Consider the following 19,329-nt stretch of genomic DNA (forward strand, 5'->3'; position numbering starts at 1 on the left):
GAGAAAACCAGAAGCTGTGCTGGGGAAGGAACGGTGACTCTGTTTGCCCAACTGCAAAACGGAAGCACCAGCCGAGATGGTCCCGCCAGACCAGACGTGGACGGAGTGACCACACAGATCTGTTCCTTCCTGCAGTGACTCAGAGCTGATTCGAGGAAGATGCTGGCAGGTATCTGCCTCCAGGTCCTGACACCAACCCCCAAGAGGCATCCCTTCCAGGTAAGCGGGCGGTGCACACCGCCCAGGAACAGCTCAGGCTCAGCCTGGCCTCCCATCTGTCTGTCTGAGTGGCCACGCCCAAGCCAGGCCCCCAGAGCCCAGGCGTCACCTGTAAAACAGGGAGACTGACGGGAAAGCTACGTCCTCTGCCCTCTCTACACACCAGCCCGGGCTGCCAGGGAAGGTCACAGAGGTGAGGCAGACGGTGAAGCCCCAGCTCACCCCAGAGCTCGTTACTTGGAGAGGGCCAGCCTGGCCAGCAGCTGGATGGCAGAGACGACCCCAGCCACACCTGAGCCCGGCGGGGAGGCGGCTGAGCTGCAGAAACAACTCTCCAGACCTTGCCTCGCTGTGCAACCGATGCCTACTCATCATTTCTCCAGTGGACTCTTACCAGGGTGGAGACAGAAAGAACACTCACAAAGTCCCTTGAGGTCACAGGAGAAGCGTGGGACTCAGGGAAAAGCCCACAGACTCAGGCCAGCCGGACCGGGGTGTGACTCCCAGCCCACAGCTGTGTGAACCCAGAGGCCAGGGGCTGTCCACAGCCCTGTAACATACTGACACTACCCACCCGGGGGCGGAGGGTGCTGCAAGGGCATAATCAGGTGCCCAAGCGCCTGGCGCATAGTAAGTGTTTAAGCAACGGCAGATTCCATTGTCATGCCCAGCTGGACAGTTGGTTTGGAACTCCCGACGAAATCTTCAAGGATGCGAGAGGCCTCCAGGCACACAGCACACTTCTAAAATCAAATCTGAGAGTCATAAAAAAAACACAACCACATCCCACCCAAACTGCCAAATGTGGTGGGAGTAATGAAGCAAACAAGAGGGAAAGTTCAACTCTTCTCTCTGGCTTAAGAACACGCAAGTGCAAAATCATGGCAAAGGAATCAGCCTGGCAAAATTCCAGGTCTACATGTGAAATGCTCCCCTGGAACCTTCTCTGTCTAGTCACCTAAATCATGCTTCTCCCAGGCATGGCTACAGAGGGTACCCGGGCGGGGGGAGGCGGCATCCAAGAGTCAAAGACAATGAGGAAACCCATTACTGGGGCTCTTCTGCAAGCTGCTGACCAAGGAAGACCCTGACCTTCTCCTCACTCTGCAGGTCAGCCTTCCTCAAGCCCCCCGTATCCGGGGGAGGAGGCGTCAGAACTGTACCCACCCTGAGCCTGACAGAGGAACTAGGTTCCCTTCAGCTGAATCTACCAGGCAACCTCCATCATATAAAAACACCAACCCTTCACAGCGCAAAGGATCCATACTTCTGAGTCCAAATTCCAAGCAAATGAATGCAAAATCCACTACAGCCTATTTGGACGTCCTCCAGGCCTAGGCTGTCGGCTTACTCTTCTTTAATTCTTGACCCCCAGGGGCTGGAGGTCATTCTGTCCCCAGCTCTGCAGGTCAGAGAGGTGAGGGGGCCCAAGGTCACTCTGCGCGCTGGGCGAGCTGAGTGCTGGGCTACCACCTGCGATGCCGGCGGAATCGGCCTGGGCTTGACCACAGCGTGTCTGCAGGGATGCTGTCTGCCTTATCAGAGAGTAAAGAACTGTACTAAACCTTAAAATAAACACTTTAGGGGCAAGAAGTACCAACCTTGAAACTCCAGACTAGGATAAAAGAAAAAATGTTTTACCATAACCAAGAAGACTAAACACAGCTTAAGGAGCATACAGAGTGCCACATGGACAAACCCACTGGCCCGGCCAAAAGAGTGGAACTCCAAATAAGAACCTTGACCTTTCACAATGAAACGTCCTTCTTTTGTCATTTACACGTTTATTTCTGGGCAAAGGTCCATTTCCAGCTAGTGGAGTCTCACAGGCCCCCTGGACTGGTTTATAACCTGAGGGGGGTCCATGAATCAATTCCTAAAAATTCCTATACTCTAGATGCCAAATTTTATGATCCTGTTTTCTTACCATTATTGCCTGAGGAAGGGTCCACAGCTCTCATCAGATTTCCAAGAGGAGGGTGTACCTCTAAACAGTCTAAAAGACCTAGTATCCTGGCATATCCATTCAGTCTCCCTGACCCAACCTTCCTTGATACAAGGACAAAAACGAAACTAGGAAGGAAAGAAAAAATAAATTCCTTGTGATGCATAAACAGGCCAAATTTAAGTGGATGTGACGGAAGAGTTGTTAAAAAAAACAAAAAAATAACCATACCAGTACAATATCACAGGCTTCCAAGAAGTGAAGAGGAAGAAACCCTCGCTACTTGAGTCAGGCCTTGTCTCTGAGGTCACGGAAGGCGGGGCCTCGTCCGTGGGGCTGACACCACATGCCGGGACCAGAGCAGTCCCCGAGCCGCCGGGCCCTCAATCGGCATCTGCAGGAGGCCGAGTGGGCCCTCCGAGTCATTTATCCCTCACAAGCCTGCGGCGCGGGCTCTATACTTTCCAGTTTCAGAGACCCAGGCTCACGGAAGCCATGTGACCTGCCTCAAGTTGCAGCCAGAAGCAGAAGCGGGATTTAAACCCAGACCCACACACTGCTATGCAAAACCCGGGTCCTTCCCCCACACTGCACTTCGCTTAGACGGCAGGCTTTCCCAAGTCATCTCCCAGCGAGTCCCCTGTAGCGTGAGCTCCACAAGCCCAGCGGCTCCCACGAGGGCCATTTAACTTCTCTGGGCCTTGGGTCCCGAATGTATGCAGTGGGACATACGCTGCATGCCAACAGCGACTGACTGGCACTGACCGTCTCCAGGTTTAAAGGTAAGGAGTGATTCTGCCAGCATCGATCAGCGATACCTACCAGGGGCAAAGCGATGAGGAGGGGCGACATGTGTGTCACATACATTTGCCATCCCAGAACCAGACGACCTGCAGGCTCGCTTTCAATTCTGGCCGCCTCTGATTTTAATTACAAAAATTTTAAAAGGGGGGAGGGATGGAAAAGGAAAGAACAGACTAACATTTTCCAACATTGGCCATAGCTAAATTCAGCAAAGCCAAAACCGGCCGCCCAGCCAGTCCTGCGTGCTCCATGCACACAAGCCCCGCCACATGAGAGGAAGTGGAAAACATCAGATCTGCTGCCCGCACACCCAGCGAGACAGCCCGTCCAAGCCAGGAGGACTGCAACCGTGGGCTTGCCTGGGTTGGCCTGGCCTGTAGCACAGGAACCTCTCGGGGAGTGCCTCTGGGGTTCAGACCCTGGCCCGACCTCGGGCCCATCCTGAGCTCCAGGCAAATTACTTCATCTCACTCAGCCTCAGTTTTCTCATCCTGGAAGCGCCTCAGAGGGTTGTCATGATGATTGAACACGTGAGTGCATCAGGGTTCTTAACACAACAAGAAGCTCGTAGTAAGTGGGCAAAGAGCCACTGCTACCACCACTACCAGTCTTTGAAGGGGGCATATTTTCAGGAAAAAAAAGTCTAAGTGCAAAAGAGTAACTTCTTTCCCCACGTTCAGCAGTACAGCCCGTTTGGTTACTCCAAATTCTAAGAGGAGAGAGGCTCTGCAAACAGCTCCATCCTCCGGGAGCTGCTGGGGCCTCAGCTGGGGCCCCAGAAAGAAACAGATGGCAAACACAAACTGGTGTCATCTGAAGAAACTGCGACAAAAAGACAACACACCAAGGTGTGGGCAGAGCACGGGGAAAGCACGCCAGGGGGTTTCTACCTGGGGTGACCCTCTGTCCTGACTGGCTTGGGACCGGGGCTTTCCCGGGACACAGGAAGCGAGTGCAAACGGGTGGGACACTTCCGGTCGCCTCATTCCTACCCTGAGGCCCGAAGGGACATGGAAAAGCAGCAGCTGCAGAAGCCGGGACGGGGGTGACGGGACAGGGGCTGGGGCCGAGGGACGCTGCCTGCCCGCAGCAGCCCCGAGGGAAGAAGGTGAAGGGCTCATCTCCCAACAGGGTCCCTACTGATGGGCCAGACCCACCTGGAGGCTGAGGGCTCAGAAGTCCAGGGCTGAGCTGACACACGGAAGCGTGCACGAGGGGAGAAGCGTGCACGAAGGTGGAGTGTCAGCCCTGGGGCGGCCGGGGCCACACCTCGCCTCTTAGATGGCTCCACGGAAGCCCAGTGGGGACGCAGAGCTCCCAGGCCTCGACCGACAGGGAGAGGACCCAGTGCCCGCTTTGAGATGGGCACGCTGGGAGGGAAGAACCAGAGACACGCCCTGTGAAGCCACTCAGCAAGGGGCTCAGTTCTCGGCAGGGTCCAAGGGAGGTGCCCCCTCCCCTGGCGGCAGGGTCACCGCCGATGGTGCCAGCGAGGCTGAGACCACACGGTGAGCTACCTCCAGAGACGAGGGCCTCCCCAGGCTCTGTCTAAACCGCGCGGCCTCGCACTGCAGACCCAAGTGGGGGGATCCCAGGCGAGAAGCTGGGATGCGGAGGTTATGCTGTGTGCACAGGCGTGCCCCACAGAAGGGCGGCGCAGGGCCTCCCCGCTGGCAGGCTCAGCCTCAACGCCGACATTCAGGCCCTGTGCAAGTGTCAGGGGCAATCTCGTTGAGAAAATAAAAGCGACTTTCATTTCTGTTTTTAAATCATATTTTCCAAGATCAAAATCTTATTTCCCAAGCACTGCTGCTGAAAGCTGAGGTGAAAACCACCGATAATAGCTTAATCCTTCCAACTGCCGGTTCCCATCTTGCCCAAGTCAGTGACACGGCGCCTGGGGTTGAGTCCAGGACTGAGGTCCATTCCAGGTCCCAGGGTCTGAGATCACACCCTGGAGGTCCTCCTGAGAGCTCCGGGGTCACCAGGCAGGGCTGGGGCTTCCCACAAAACCTGAGACCCGTTCCGTCCCTTCTTGGCCTGCAATGCCTGGGGCCTCTACACATCAGGCAATTGGATCCCGCCAGAAACTGGCGCTGACGTCGTCGGGTGTTGCTGGATGAGACTCCTGCCTTCAAGAAGTTCATGGTCGAGCAGAACCAGAAGCGCGGCGGGCAGAGCGGGGGCAGGCTGGAGCTGGCGGGGACGAGGCAGGGACGTCTGCTGAGCGCTGGTCCCTGCATGACACCACGTGGCACTTTCCACACAGGCGCCGTGTCCCTTCATTCTTCAGAGAACCCCAGCAACAGCCCCCCTTAGCTCCAGCTTACAGACAAGAATACTGAGCGCTGCATCACACCACTGCTCCTGTGGCCTAATTAAGAAGTATCTGGATCCAAAATCACTGGGCAGCAGATGTAGACAATGAGCATCCCCATCAGGGAAGGCCGGACCCGGGAGGCAGGGTCTTGAGCTACCTCTTTCCCAGGTTTCGCTCTGCAGCGGGGGGCCCCTTCAATCAGGACCCGCCGTGAACGCCGAGCGGGGCATGCCTGACACGGGACCAGCTGGCTGGGCGCTGAGATCCACCAGCGCTTGGCTGTCCCAGCCCAGAGGGCGCCCTGCTCACCACGGGGGCATCAGAGGACCCCAGACCGCTGCCCTCCACAACAGTCTCTGGCCAGAGACCCTCACCCCATCACTGCACCTGCCGGCAGGACCCACAAAGACTCCAGAAGCTTCCTCTGGGTATCCTTGCTGGTGCTGTGGTCACCCAGCTCCAAAGAGCAGGGAACCCAAAGCACAGCCACGGGTGGGGCTTGATCCAAGCACGGGAGGCCTTCACAGGAGAGCCGCCACGCTGGCCACCTGCTGCGCCCACCCCCTCCTCTCTGCGTCCCGTCCCCCTAAAACACAACTTAGACAGGATTCAAGAAGCGAGTCTCAAAGTCGGTTTCCTTACACCAAAACTTTCTAATGCCAATTTTCTCTTCTTTTTTTATTGGCATGATGCAATTCCCCTTCCAACAACCCAGATCTCTGAAGTCCTGAGTCATCAGGCGAAGGCAGGGACAGCGGGGGGTGCCCCACAGCAGGGATCAAACGTGTGGGGAGCTCAGGGTTTCCTTCCGGGGGCCCTCGGCTCGGCCCTGCGCCACAGACGCTGGGGTCAGGGCTCCTGCGGCCCCGCACAGCTAGCTCTTGGTTCCCACCGTGTGCCAGGTTCCAGAGGAGCAAGGTGACTGCAGACGGGAGGGCAGGCTCCCAGCTCCGCCAGGGGCTCCCAGCCCACAGCCGGGGCCGCTCCTCACGTGGGACCTCTGGGGGCAGACGGGGCCTCCGCCGGGTCACCACGGCGTTCTCAATCCACCATGTGCCCCCCAGAAGACTCCCAGCAGCATCTGCGGGCGTCAGGGGCTGTTCCAATGGGGAGCAGAGCTCTGGCATCCAGTGGCCCGGGGCCAGGCACGCAGCTCAACATCCACAAGGCCCAGGACAGTCCCCACCAGCAAGCAGCATCTGGGGCCCTAGTACCACGGGGCCAGAGCGCACACACTCTGAGGCCGTGCACAAGAACGGCTCAGCACCCGTGACTAAGAAGGCCTGGCCTGGCTCGCTGTGCACACGACCACATGTGTCATACGGACTCATCCAGGGGAGAGCAGAGATGCCTCTACCCCAAAGCGTCCACCTGGGTGGTTTCTGGGTGGCGGGATTATGGGAGAATCGTTTCCTTCTGTATTTTGTAAGATCATCATTGTCCCCGTGGGATTATTTTTGTTTTATTTTACAAGTGTGGAGGCGAACAGCTGACAGAGAAGATAGGCGGGCACAGACGCCATCGTCCCCCCGCTGGGGAAGCACCGGGCCAAGATTCCCCTCACCCCACCAGTGGTCGGGGAAGGCTCCAGGGGCCGAGCCGGAGCCCCAGGGGCTGGGGGAGCCCAGCCACGCTCCATGGTGGACTCTGGACCCCAGGCTGGCCACCACCGAGCCATCAAAGTCAGCTCTAGGGGACAGGCCATTTCAGGTGAGGAAACAGGCTCTGAGAGGTTGAGTTCATGATCCTGACACCTTACCAGGGCCAGGTGAGAAGCAAACCTCCACAGGTCTGCAGGGAGACGGATGAACCACCCAAGGTGAGACACTCGCTCGGTCTCCACCCTCCCCCACTTCCACAGGCACCACCCCCCTCGCACAGCCTTGATCATCCTGGGCCTTTCTCAGCCTCTGCTTCTGAGCCCTGCTCACCGTTGCATGCAGTTATTCTCTGGAGCCAGATGCTCTGGAGGCAAATCCCAGTTCCACCACCACTAGCTGAGTGAACAGTGACCTCATCTCTCTAGGACCCAGTCTGACCATCTGCAAAATGGGCACAATGAAGGCAGCACCTCACAGGAGTGTCGGGAAGTTTAAACAAACTCATCTACATCTGACCCAGCAATTTCACTCCTGGGAACATACCTGGAAAAAGAAGGACAACTCTAATTTGAAAAGATACACGCACCTCAATGCTCACAGCAGCACTGTTTACAATAGCCAAGACATGGAAGCAACCCAGGTGTCCCTCAACAAACAGATAATGAAAATGTGGTGTATGCGTATGATGGACTATTACTCAGCCATAAAAAAGAATGAAATGCTGGCATTTGCAGCAATGGGATTGGGCCTAGAGAATATTATGCTTAGTGGAATAAATCAGACAGAGAAAGATAAATACTGTATGATGTCACTTATGTGTGGAATCTGAAAAACAGCACAAACGAATGCACACAGCCAAAGAGCTGTAGACTCACAGACGCGGAAAACACACCAGTGGTTACCAGTGGGGAAAGGGTAGGGGTGAGGACAGGACGGGGCACAAACTACTGAGTATAAAATGGATGAGCAAGAAGGACCTGTTGTACAGCACAGAGAATTACAGCCGTCACCTTATAACGTTCAACTGAGCAAATGCTGTCAAAATACTGGATCACTACACCCAATACACCTGAAACTAACACAATGCTGTAAACTGGCTACACTGCAATAAAAAAAAGAAAAAGAGACCCGCTCGGGTGAGTAAAGGGCTCAGCACAGAGGCGGGGTGAGCGCCAGCTGCGGTCCTCGCTGCCCTGCCGGCACTGTGCCGTGGAGGAAGGGGCCTGTGGAGCCAGGCCGTCTGGGTCCCAGTGTCGCTGAGGCTCTCAGAGCCTCGGTTTCCCCATGTGTAAAGAGGCGCCTTGGGGGCTGGTTTGGACGCGCAGACACGCCAAGGGCTCAGCACCACTCCTGGCCTGCAGTCCCCTCCGCCCAGGGAGGCCGGGGCCATCTGACCCTGGAGGCCCACCCTGCTGGGACCCCCAAGCGCAGGAGTCACCAGATGGCGGGGACGGGTCAAGCTCCCCCGTTTTCCCATCCCCAAGGCAGGTCACCGGGTCAGGAAACACAAACCAATGGCAGCAGGAGACAGACGTCAGAGAGGCGCCATTCCTCTTTCCAGCAAGTGGCCCTGCCCCCGCCGCCGCCCAGCCTGCTGGCCCGAGGGCCCACAACGGCCCCCCGCGGCCAGCACTGCTGCCTGGCCTCGGCTCGACGGGACCCCTCCCCGAGCACCCCAGGGCCGGGCTGGGCCTCCCCCCCAGGCCTCCAGGAAGGCAGCTACCAGAAGGGGAGCCCTGGGAGCCACAGTGCCCTGCGGAGGGCCCAGGCCCAGGATCTGGAAAGCGCTCGAAGCTGCAGGCCAGGAAGCACAGGCCTGTCCAGCCCTTTGTGGGGCAATTGCAGGGCACGCGCTGCCCTTCACTGGAGGCGATGGAGACAGGCAGGGACTCGGACGGTGGCGGTCTTCCCCGCCCCACCCACACGAGGGCCCACCTGCACCAGCTCCTCCGCTCCTTCCTTCACTCGGTCATCCATGCATTCAGCCACAGAGCATCTGCCGAGAGGCCTGGCCCCGGGGCCCCTCTGTGAGAAGGAGGGGTGACAGCAGCGTGGGGGTGTGTGAGGGTCACGGCAGTGTCCACCCAGCCCAGCTCCTGGAAGTGAACCCCGGGCGGTGACTGCGGTCTGGCAGTCGTGCTGGGGCTGAAGCCTGCCCTGGTGATGCAGACCCCCGCTCTCCCGAAGCTCCCACTCAGGGGCACCCCGGGCTCTCAGCCAGGCCCCGTCACCCCCGAGTCGTGATCCGGGCCCTCCCAGCCCACCCGCGCCCCAGTGAGTCCCCTCCCCTACACTGGGAAGCAACTCTGCCTGTCCTTATCCCCACGTGCTCTCACGCCGCCCACCTCGGGTGGACGGCACTGTGTCCCCAACGCGCCCCCACAGCTCGGGCCCCACCCCCTTCTCTGCCGGTCCCCAATCCCACTTCTAGCCATTGAGATGAGTCTCTCCTACAAAGTCCTTCATGAAACCCCCTGGCCTCCAGCAGCAGCACCTCTTCCTGCCTCCAAACAGCAGGATGAGGCACAAACCTCTCTGAGGAGGCATGCTCCTATGGTGCCCCCTCATCTGAAGTGCACCCCAATCTGACTGTGAGTCTTTAGGGGAGCACATGACTTTGTACGTGTGGTACCAGCGAACATGCACCTTGTCTGCCCAGCGCCTGGCGGGGGGGGGGGGCGGGTACCTGCTCCCAAGGTCAGGACCTGGAAACCCCTCTGCACACACAGTAGCTGGTACTCCATCCAAAAACCTAGTACCTGGCGCTTACTCTGTGCAAATACTTGGCATTCACGTTCCAACACCAGTTCCCTGAACTCACTTGACAAATTCGCAAAGGGATGTCTGCCAAACACGAAACTGATAAGCCCACTGGTTCCCAACTGAGATGCTTCTGCAAGAGGCTGAAGTCATTCTGGACCTCCAGCAGATGCACGGACATTCACGGACAAGCACCCTCAGGTGTGGCACAGACCCGCCTTTGCCTGGCAACTCTGCCTCTCCCCAGTTCTCCCCGTTTGAGTCTCCACTGCAGCATCTGTAAAATGGGAAGAGTAACACCTGCCCTGTAGGGTTGTTTGGAAAATTCAATGAGCATAGTGCCTGGCACTCAGCAGACAGACGGTAAGCCTCACGGTAATCATGAGTGTACTGCTCCAGCCCGTGCAATAGGTTCACCTACCCCATTTTATTCCCCACCAGAGAGCAAACTGCAGACTTTCCTGATGGGCCCCCACACTCAAACCCAAGAGCCAGGCGAGACCAGGCCGTGTGGATCTCCCTTCCAGGGCAGCAGCTCCGCTCCAGGTGCCCTGGAGACCCCCGGACAGCTGTCACATTTCAAAGGCCCTGGGGCGGGAGTCACCATCGATCCAGCCTCCCCCGCCCTCCGGGGTCGCCTTGTGGCTGAGCTGTGGCCCACAGATTGGCCAGACTCACGGACGGAACCTCTGCGTGGTGCTCACGCCCTCTCCCCAGCGCCCACTCCGCGAGGCCCTGGACAGGGCAGAAATCCCCCACGGGACCAGGACAGGAGCCAGAAGGGACCCGTTTTGCGGGAAGCACAGGCTGGCTCTCCCCCACCCCCCACAGCACCCTGGCCCGTCCATGGGGAGGTATCGCCGCAGGCTGATCCTCACGCGGGCATGCGGAGGAGACCAGACTCACCTAGGCTGGACAGCGAGCCGAGAGAGGCAGCAGACGGCCGGGAGGCAGTCTGGGCTCTCCCCAGGCTGTGCGCTCCTACCTGCAGCTCTCCCGGGCCTCGAAGAGCTGGGGACCAGCCCAGGACCCCAGGAAACGTGCCAGGGCCATCTCCTCTCCCCTGACGACCCCAGCCCCAGGAGCCTCTGCTGCCCTGCCCCCGCGGAGTGCTGCAGGCAACTGGAGAATCTGGCCCTTCTCCTTCCCTCTGAAAGGAGTTTGCTCAGCCTGGTCTGTGCACACACTCTCCGATCACATCTTTCTGACAGCAACCGGAGAGCAGGAGGAGCAAGCAGCAGCGGCCTGGGGTGCTGGGAGGCAGAAGCCCCCGGGGTGAATTCCAGCCCAGCTGCTGAGTCAAGTGCAAGGGTCTTTGGGCAACACGCTGCTTACTCAACGGAAAAAAAGCCTGAGGCGAATTCAACGATTAGTAGGTTCTAGGTCTGAGAACCTCTGTAATGCAGTATGGACAAAGGGTGCTGGTTTCAAAGAGTTTGGCTGGGTTTTGTACTGAATAATTTAAGAGTCTCTTAGAGCACTGCCATTCTTCACTAAGGGAGGGAGCGGGTTAAATAAAACACACACACCCCAGAAGTGCTAGAAACAAAGGAAGGGGCTCCCGGGGCAGGGAGCTGCCAGCGTGCCCTGCACAGAGCACATCCTGGGCGCTCACAGGTATTTTTCAATAGATGACAGCAGCGCCCGGAAGGCAGGGGTGATAACAGCTGGAGAGCGTTTACTGAGATGCAGGCACTTCACTGGCCTTGAGGCCAGCCTCAGGGCCTCTGCACGTGCGGTCCTCTCGGTCAGGAAAGCTCTCCCACCAGACACCACCTCCTGCCCTGAACGCGCATGCAGAGGGGCAAAGCCTGAGCCCCACACAGCTGGCCCGCCTGCTGCTCCGTTTTCTCAGGGGCTGGAAAGACTTTATATTTCCTCACTCAGTGGTTTCTCGTCTGTCCCCCACCCCACCGACACACGCTCCAGGTGGGCAGGGACTGGTTTTCCCCAAAGTGCCTACAGATAGTGATATTTCTGCCGAATGAACTACCGAGGCTTCATTCACCTAACCCTGACATCATGCTAAAAGGAAGTCCCCGTAATGTGAACTTCACAGATAACGAGAGAGGGGAGGTGGCCTGCCCGAGGTCACCCACCAGCCAGGACACTGTGGGGGCCGGGCTCAAGCCTGCCGGTCTGACCCCTCTGCTGGGTCTGGCTGCTCCCCTCCACCCACCCCACCGACACCCCAGACAGCGGGATGTGGCAGGTATAAAAGCTACTGGACATTTAATTTCAGCACAACCACCTATTTCCGCACCAAAAAATATGTCCTCCATGATCCCCTTAGTCTCAACAGACACAAAAACCACCCCCATGCATGCGCACACACACACGTGCACACGCGTGTTCCTCATCACCCTTCGTGGGGCCCTGCTGGTATCAGCCAAGCTTCAGCCTCACACGGCCTCCCTCGGCGCCCCACTGAACGCACTGGTGCCTTGTCCCCAGGGCCGGGAGCAGGGAAGAGACACTGTCACTTCCTCCTTTTCTCCACCATGGGGCCGGGCAGCCTGCCTCCATCCTGGGGAAGCAGGAAGCCGGGGGACAACAACGATGCTCCCAGGTGGAGCAGGAAACGGCCGGCCTGGCCACGCAGACCCTTGTCCTCAGGGCGGAGGTCAGTGGCTCCTGCTGGGGCCGGGCAGCCAGACCCTCAGGAGGCGCGCAGGCCGGTGACAGTGAGCCAGACCCAGGCATGACTCAAGACAGCAGTGACCCCAGGCTGCACGGCCCTTCCTCGCCTGGATATTTTACCACTCGCCAGAAAAGCAGGCGAAGAGCACGCAAATGATAAAAACAGAGCAACTCCACTCCACACAAATGGGAAGTTGTCTGGCTGGAAACAGCAGAAGCCTGGGACTAAGCTAAGTGTCCAGTGGCGGGGGATGGTCTACTGACACCGTCACGGTGCCCCTCTGCCATGCCGCAGGGAGAGCAGCTCGGCTGGCACGGGTCTATATAGGACGACCGAGAGGGAGCGCATCGCCCAGCCAGGAACGGCAGCACAGGACCCCGTGAAGACGCCCCGAACACTCAGCAAGGACGCAGGGCCGGCCTGGGAGAACTGGGACTGTAGGGACATGTCATCTTCCCCATACGCCCTGCCGTACCATCAGAAGGAACTCGACGTGCGTATTAGTATTTCAGTTTTCAGGGGAAAAAAAAGGTGGCGGGGGGAATTCTCTATTAAAAAAAAAAAAAAAAAACTAGACTGTTCCCCTTGAGGAATTGTTTACAAACTGCTTCCCACAATTTCTCTTCCTTCATACATCCCAGATCCACTAAATACCCCTAAGTTTCCCAAACACCCGGCTCGTCCCCAGAGACTTTCCTCTGGACTCGGCCCGTTTTTAAACAGTGGTCGTCCCCTGCATCCGTCCAGGGTTTCACGATGCTCTCTCAGGGTAACGAGGACAAGCCCAAGGGGATCACACCCCTGCTGCGTGCTGGCCATCCTGCCAGGGGCCACCGTGAGCGATCTCCAGTACTCACAGGGACCCTGCAAATGAGGGAGGATCATCCCTGCTTCTAGGGGGAAAGCAAAGCCCAGTGAGGGAAAGCAACCGTCCCAAAGTCACACAGCCAGGAAGTTTACAACCCAACACTGAGCAAACCCTTCTGTGCTGCTCCGCAGTGGAGACGCCTGAACCACTAGGCTGCCTTGCTGAGTCTCATTTAAGCCTTTCATCTAAGGTGTAACTTGACCATGTCTGGAGGTGCATTCCACCACATTACCAAGTGGGTACCACGCTCACGGGCCAAGCTGAAGCCAGCAACGAGGTACTCTCAGGAAGCTTCGGTTTTTCAGGGTGACTTGGCCGCCGGGGTCCCCCTAAGCCTGGCTGAGTGCGGTGCCCCACAAATGCTCTCTCCCACTGCCAGGTGAGTCAGCGGGCACCCCAGTTGGCACGGAGGAGTGGGCAGGCCGGGCATGGCCACCTGTGGGCACAGAGCCCATGCTGGCTCAGTAGCAGAACCCAGTCGTGAGCGGCAGGCTTGACACTTCAACCTGGACCGGCGCGATTTTGCCTGCGGCCAGAAAGGGCACCTCAGGTTGCACCAGGCGAGTGGCAGCATCAAAACTACTCCCTCCTGAAAACGCACTTACTTATTACAGCCTGGGGGAGCAGACCCTGTGTGCTGTTTACAGAGAAGTCAGATTTTCCACTCCTCTTCTGTCTCTGCCCCTCCCCTCCAACCCCCTCCAATCAGACAAGTTACCTGGAAAACAAATTTGATATACTCCAAAATCTTATGATAAAAGGCACTGAAAGAAGAAAACAGAATTCTCTGTGTTTACTCATGCCACGAAACGCATCACACAAATCAAAGGCCGGGATGGGCCCAAGGAGGAGGTGCAAGTGACGGGAGTGGAGAAACGAACACACGTGTGCATGCACACGCAGGCAAGCTGCCAGGGGACCTGGGGCTTACTCAGGAGGACATGGATTTTAACTCCCAAGAGAAACCACCATCCGGATGAACCTGGCACTCGACACCCAGTAGGTGCTTAGGAAGCGTGAGTCCGAGCTCAGAAGGTCGGGCCCCGAAGAAAACATCAGGCCAAAGAAACCAACGAAAACTGAAGGGACTCCTCTTTTCCCTTTTGCAGCAAAAAGCCCAGAGACATTTTAGTTGCAGCAGCGGAATGGCTGAGAATTTAAAAACAAGTCTCATCAATGAATCGAGGCTTAAGAATAAAGAAGGCCACTGTTAACCTGTGCTCTGACCCCTCTTTGGTCAGACTAGACCAGCTCCCCCAATTCTAGCCCACCTCCCCCAATTCTAGACCACCTCCCCCAATTCTGAGATGCCACATGCTACATGTTATTTTTTTTAAAAAAAGAAAGGTAGAATAAAAGGTTAGCAGCTGATCCGCACTTCTCTGGTGCAGAGGAGACAAAGCAGAGGGACAAAGCCCTCTTCCCGCGGACAAACATGCCTAGCAGGTGATCAAATTCAGCCCAGGCAAGACAACAGCAAAATGGATTCTGGTCCCTCAGACCCGAATCCTGCCTGCCTCTGCAGGACTCCGGGCCTTTGGCTACCACCGACGTGGTGGGCAGCAGCCACGAGAGGCCCAGGGAGGCGGGGGACTGGGAAGTCCGGACATGAAACGGCAAGGAGGCGCCGTATGCAGGCCACAGCCTAGGCAGATGGGCCCTGCCCCCGCAAGGTGCGGCCATGTGTACCCCAGGGAGGGGCAGGCGCCTCGCAAGCACCCCCGCCCACCCCCCAGGGCGGCCAGCCGGGTCACTGTCGCCTTTGTGTTCCCCTCTTTGTTTATGAGTCTTCCGGATCCAAAGTCTCCTGCACACAGTGCATCAGGCCTGGCGCTGTCACCGGCCATGTCAGGCACACTGTTGACTCTGCAAGGATTTAATCAGTAACCAGCCCAGCAGATAGGCGCAGGGGCAAGCTCCAACCTGACCCCACCAGAGGCAAAGTTTACAGCCAGGCCAGGGGAGGAGGCTGCCACCCTCCACCCCATCCTCTGCCGCCCCCCTGGGGGGCCCCCCGGGCTGAGCCCACCTCCCCAACAGGGAAAGGAGAGAGGGCCGTCCACCTGGGGGGTGGGGGGCACCCGGCTGGAGCTGCCCACCAGGTGGGACTGAGAGTCTGGGCGCCTCCCCGCCCCCCCCCGCACCACCCCCCAGCCTGAGACAGCTGTGGTCCTGGATGCCTGGTCTGTATCTCTGACCACCATCCAGCTAATTGGATCGCGTAGACAGACTACAAAGAGGGTTTGGGCAAAGAGTGTATTTGGTTTGTTTATTGGTTTGAATCCAGATCAATCACTCTGAGTCTTGTGCCTGAAGCCCACACAGTTAACCAGATAATTACCAAATGGTTCTGAGAGGAGCTGTGTAGACGGCTTAATGAAAGGTCAATGCACATTTGATGGAAGGCTAAAACCGATATGAAACACTGCCCCACCAGCAGCTCGAGGCTGGGCTGCACGGGGCTTTCCGCCGCCGTAGTGAACTACACTCAAGTTCACCTTTGTTTCATTTGGGCTAACATTTCTCAATCGAGGGCTTGGGCCGTGCTCTAAAACGCAGAGAGATTACATAACGCCCGGGGCCTCAGGGAAACCCCTGGGGCTGCTTTCCCTCCCCGGGGCCTGGACACCACCACTGGCCAGGTGTCTGGTGATGGGATACGGTGCCCGCCAACCCCACTTCTGCCCTGGAGGCCGCCGCCGAGGCCGGGCCTGCCTCAGCAGCCCCAGTCAGTGCCTGCGAGCCCTGGCACACAGACACCCGTGCACCCCCCTGGAGCCCACCATGGCCAAAGTAAGGGACAACCCCTCCCCTGCCAGCGGGGCCTGCTGACAGGAAGAAGGGGGGCAGCCCATGGCACACCGGCCCGGAGCTCCCCCCTTGCCCCAACCCCAGGGCAAGGCTCTGCTGAGCCGCATCTGACCCTTGGCCCCCAGGCCCAGAAAATCACGGCTCTTCTCTGGAGGGGCCTGGGCAGGGGAAGGTGCCATCCACCTCAGCTGGGGAAGGTGGTGTGGTGGCGGAGGGGGCGGGGGGGGGGGGTCGGTGAGGGCACCCTGGCTGCTTGAGAAGTCCAGCGCAAGTGGTTTCACCCTTGCCTCCTCCCCTCTCTCTCTCTCCACAAAACACACCTCTTGAGCAATCAGAGGTAAACTGGGGGAGGGCAGGGAGGGGGAGGGGCGCCCTGCGCCTCCCGGGCTGGCTCACCCCAACCGCGGGCAGCACAGAACTGCGCCCGGCTTCCTCCAGGGGGCCACAGGAGCTGGGCCCGTCCTTCCCACGGAGGGCCACTGTGCCTCCCAGCCGCTTTCTCTTCCCCAGCTCCCCTTCATGTTAAGGGGTGGCAGAAAGAAAGATAAAAGTCCCCCACTCTGACCACCCTCCCCTCACCCCCCGCCAGCCAGGGGGAAACTCTGAAGCCAGATTTGGAGGCTGCGACTCCCAGGCAGGGGACCACTAAGGGCTGAGTCTAAAACGCTGTGTGCTGGCGGGTTTTCCGAGGCTCCCCCTCCGTCAGATGAAAAGCCAAATGCCGCGGCCTGGGGCTCAGGACGGGGTTTGAGAACGTGCGCGAGCCTGAAACTGGGGCTGGAAGGCTTCACGGCAACCCAGGATCCTCTCCGAGAAGGCGGTCATTGCAGATTGCACCAGCGTGCCCACAGGAAAGAAAAAATAGGTGTTCTGAGCACGTCGGACCCAAAATTCAGAATAAGAGTCCTCGTGTGTTTCAATGCTCTCGGGAGGTGGTGGGGGGGGAGCAGTTTCAAGGAGTATGGTTTCTTCTGCTAACTTTTCCCCCCTCCCCATTCCTTGGAGCATGTGTCATGGCCTGTGACACACTGCCAAGGGAACATGGACGCCGGGGGGACGTCTGCACACACTACACGTTTGTGACATGTCGTGTAAGTGACACCCTGCTTCCTGGCTGGGTTTTCTTGGCACAGGTGTGGGCAGGCATTGGATTCAGCACACCCCCACCGCCCCACAGGCTTAGTAAACAGGATCACGGTTACCCCAGGGAAGACTGCATTCTGGGGAAGACCTGCCACCTCTCCAGAGAGGATGGGACACCCCCCACCACACACCAGCCTGCACCCAACAAGGCTGGGGCCCAAGCAGAGCTGGTGCTTTAAACTGTCCTTGTTTCAAAACACAAAGCATCCTGTTCACCTCCTGCCTGCTACCCTCCCCCGCAGCGACCCCACCACAGCCCTCTCTCTCCACCTTGCAGATTTGATTTCAGAAACCAATCCCCGACTTCTCTCCCTCTCATCAGGGTGACCCAGTCCCAACCATACATTTTAAAACAATAACATAAATACAACCTCCAGCAACAAAACACACGTACAAAATACTACACAGACAATGCAACAACAGAGCCCACAAGCCAGCTTCCGCAGGGAAACTTGACCGTCCTCGGTGGGGAGGAGATAACCCGGGACCCCCGCCCCTCCCCCTCCACTTCCACCCTCCCGGTGTTGCCAACGAGGTGTTTTTTTATTTTTTTTTTCTCAGAAAGGGAAGCACCCAGTTTTGCCTGCCAGCCCCGGCAGGAAAAAGACGAGTAGAGCAAAGAAAGGAACTGGCTTCTGGAAATTTTTTGGGTTTGGGGGTTTTGAGGTTGTTGGAGCTTTTTTTTCTTTTTTTTAATTGTTTTGTTTTCCCCCTCCGGCGCAGATCCAGATGTGCCTTCAGAAAGGGAACCCTCACCACCATCGGGGCCCAGCCTCGGGTCTATCCCAAGGTCCCAGCCGTAAGGAACACAAGCGCTGGGCCCGGAGGTGCCCGAATGCTCAGTCTGGGGACAGGGCCAGATCCTCTCCAGAATTCCAGGGTCTCCCGGGGCCCGCCGGAATCCACAATGCAGCCGGGAGCCCAGCCGGGGAAAGGGGTGCCCGGTTCTCCCGGTGCCCCCACAACCACCCCCCCGGCGCCGGGCAGGCCCCGAGCTCCAGGTGCAGCGGCCGGTGGGAGGGGGCGCCTCCCGGGCCCCGAGGGGAGGCGCGGGGGTGCGGGCGCGCCGACGCGCAGAGCGACTCACCGTGGCGGACGCCAGGCTGTTGTCGGCCAGCGTTAGGTGGTGCGGCTCCCAGCGCCTCAGGAATTTCGAGGTGAGGATCTTGCTGAGAAAGGTCCGCGGGTGCCGGATGACACAGACCTGGATGTCGCCCTCCTGCAGCAGCTTGTACCTCATCCCGTTGCACAGCAGCAGGGCCCGGCGGCAGGGCACGGCGCCCATCTTCGTCCCCTCGGGGGCCGGCACGTCGCCCCCCAGCAGCGGCTTGGTCTCCTCGATCTGCCGAGGGTCGCCGCCGCCCGAGCTGCTGGTCAGATCCATGGCCGGGCCGGAGGGAAGCGGGGAGAGGGGCTGGCCCGGGCTGCCGGGGCGGCGGGGCCCCCCGGGCGGCGGCCCGCACCCCCCCCAGCCCCCGGGAAGGCGGCGGGCGCGGGGCTGGGGGCGCCCCGCAGGGGCGGGGCCCGGGCGGCGGGCGGCGCGGGGCTTCCTGCGGGGCTCCGGCTTCCTCCTAGCTCGTCGGGTGCATGCTCGCGGCGGCCGAACCGGCTCGGCGGGCAGCGGGCGGGGGCGCGGGGGCGCGGGCGGGCAGGGGGCGGCAGCGGCGGGGGCGGGCGGCCGCGCGGGCGGGCGTGTCTCGGGCCCGCCGCCCGCTCGTGTGCACGGTGCGTGTGTCCGGGCGGCCGTCCGCGGGCGAGTGTGCGGCGGGGCCGCGGGGGCCGGCGCGGCGGGGAGCTCGCGGAGCCGCGCGGCGCGCGCGCGATTGGTCCCCGGGGGTCATGTGCCCGCCCTCTGACGTCAATGGCGGCAACGCCGGCCGCCGCCGCGGCTTCGGCCTCGCGCGGGCGGGGTCCGCCGGCGGGGGGACGCGGGGCGGGCGCGGCCGGGCGGGAGCGGCGGCCCCGGGGCGGGGGGCGGGGGCGGCCTGGCCCGCGGGACCCCGGCGCCCCGCCCGGAACCGGGGGCCGGGGGCGGGGCGCCTGACGTCACGCCGGGCCGCGCCCCCCCCCCCCCCCCCCGCCGCCGGTGCCCAGGCGGCCCCTGCCCGAGAGCGGTCCGCGCGGCGGGCCGGGGCCGGGGCCGGGGCCGGGGCCGGGGAAGGTTGGGCCGGAGATGCTGGGGGAGGGCCGCCCAACCTGGGACCCCCAACCAGCTCT

At 59.6% G+C, this 19,329-nt stretch overlaps 1 protein-coding gene across 1 annotated transcript in view; it reads right to left on the reverse strand.

The window, feature by feature from the left end:
* The window catches only part of LOC122421712 (c-Maf inducing protein), a 204,790-nt gene extending 186,160 nt beyond the window's left edge, over positions 1 to 18,630 (reverse strand). Inside the window, exon 1 of the mRNA XM_043437945.1 lies at positions 18,200 to 18,630. Within this exon, the coding sequence (XP_043293880.1) occupies positions 18,200 to 18,496 (297 nt within the window). The 5' untranslated portion in view covers positions 18,497 to 18,630. The remainder of the gene's footprint in view (positions 1 to 18,199) is intronic.
* Between the last annotated feature and the right edge of the window lie 699 nt (positions 18,631 to 19,329).

Source organism: Cervus canadensis, chromosome 18 (assembly GCF_019320065.1).
Source record: "Cervus canadensis isolate Bull #8, Minnesota chromosome 18, ASM1932006v1, whole genome shotgun sequence".
Classification (NCBI taxonomy): domain Eukaryota; kingdom Metazoa; phylum Chordata; class Mammalia; order Artiodactyla; family Cervidae; genus Cervus; species Cervus canadensis.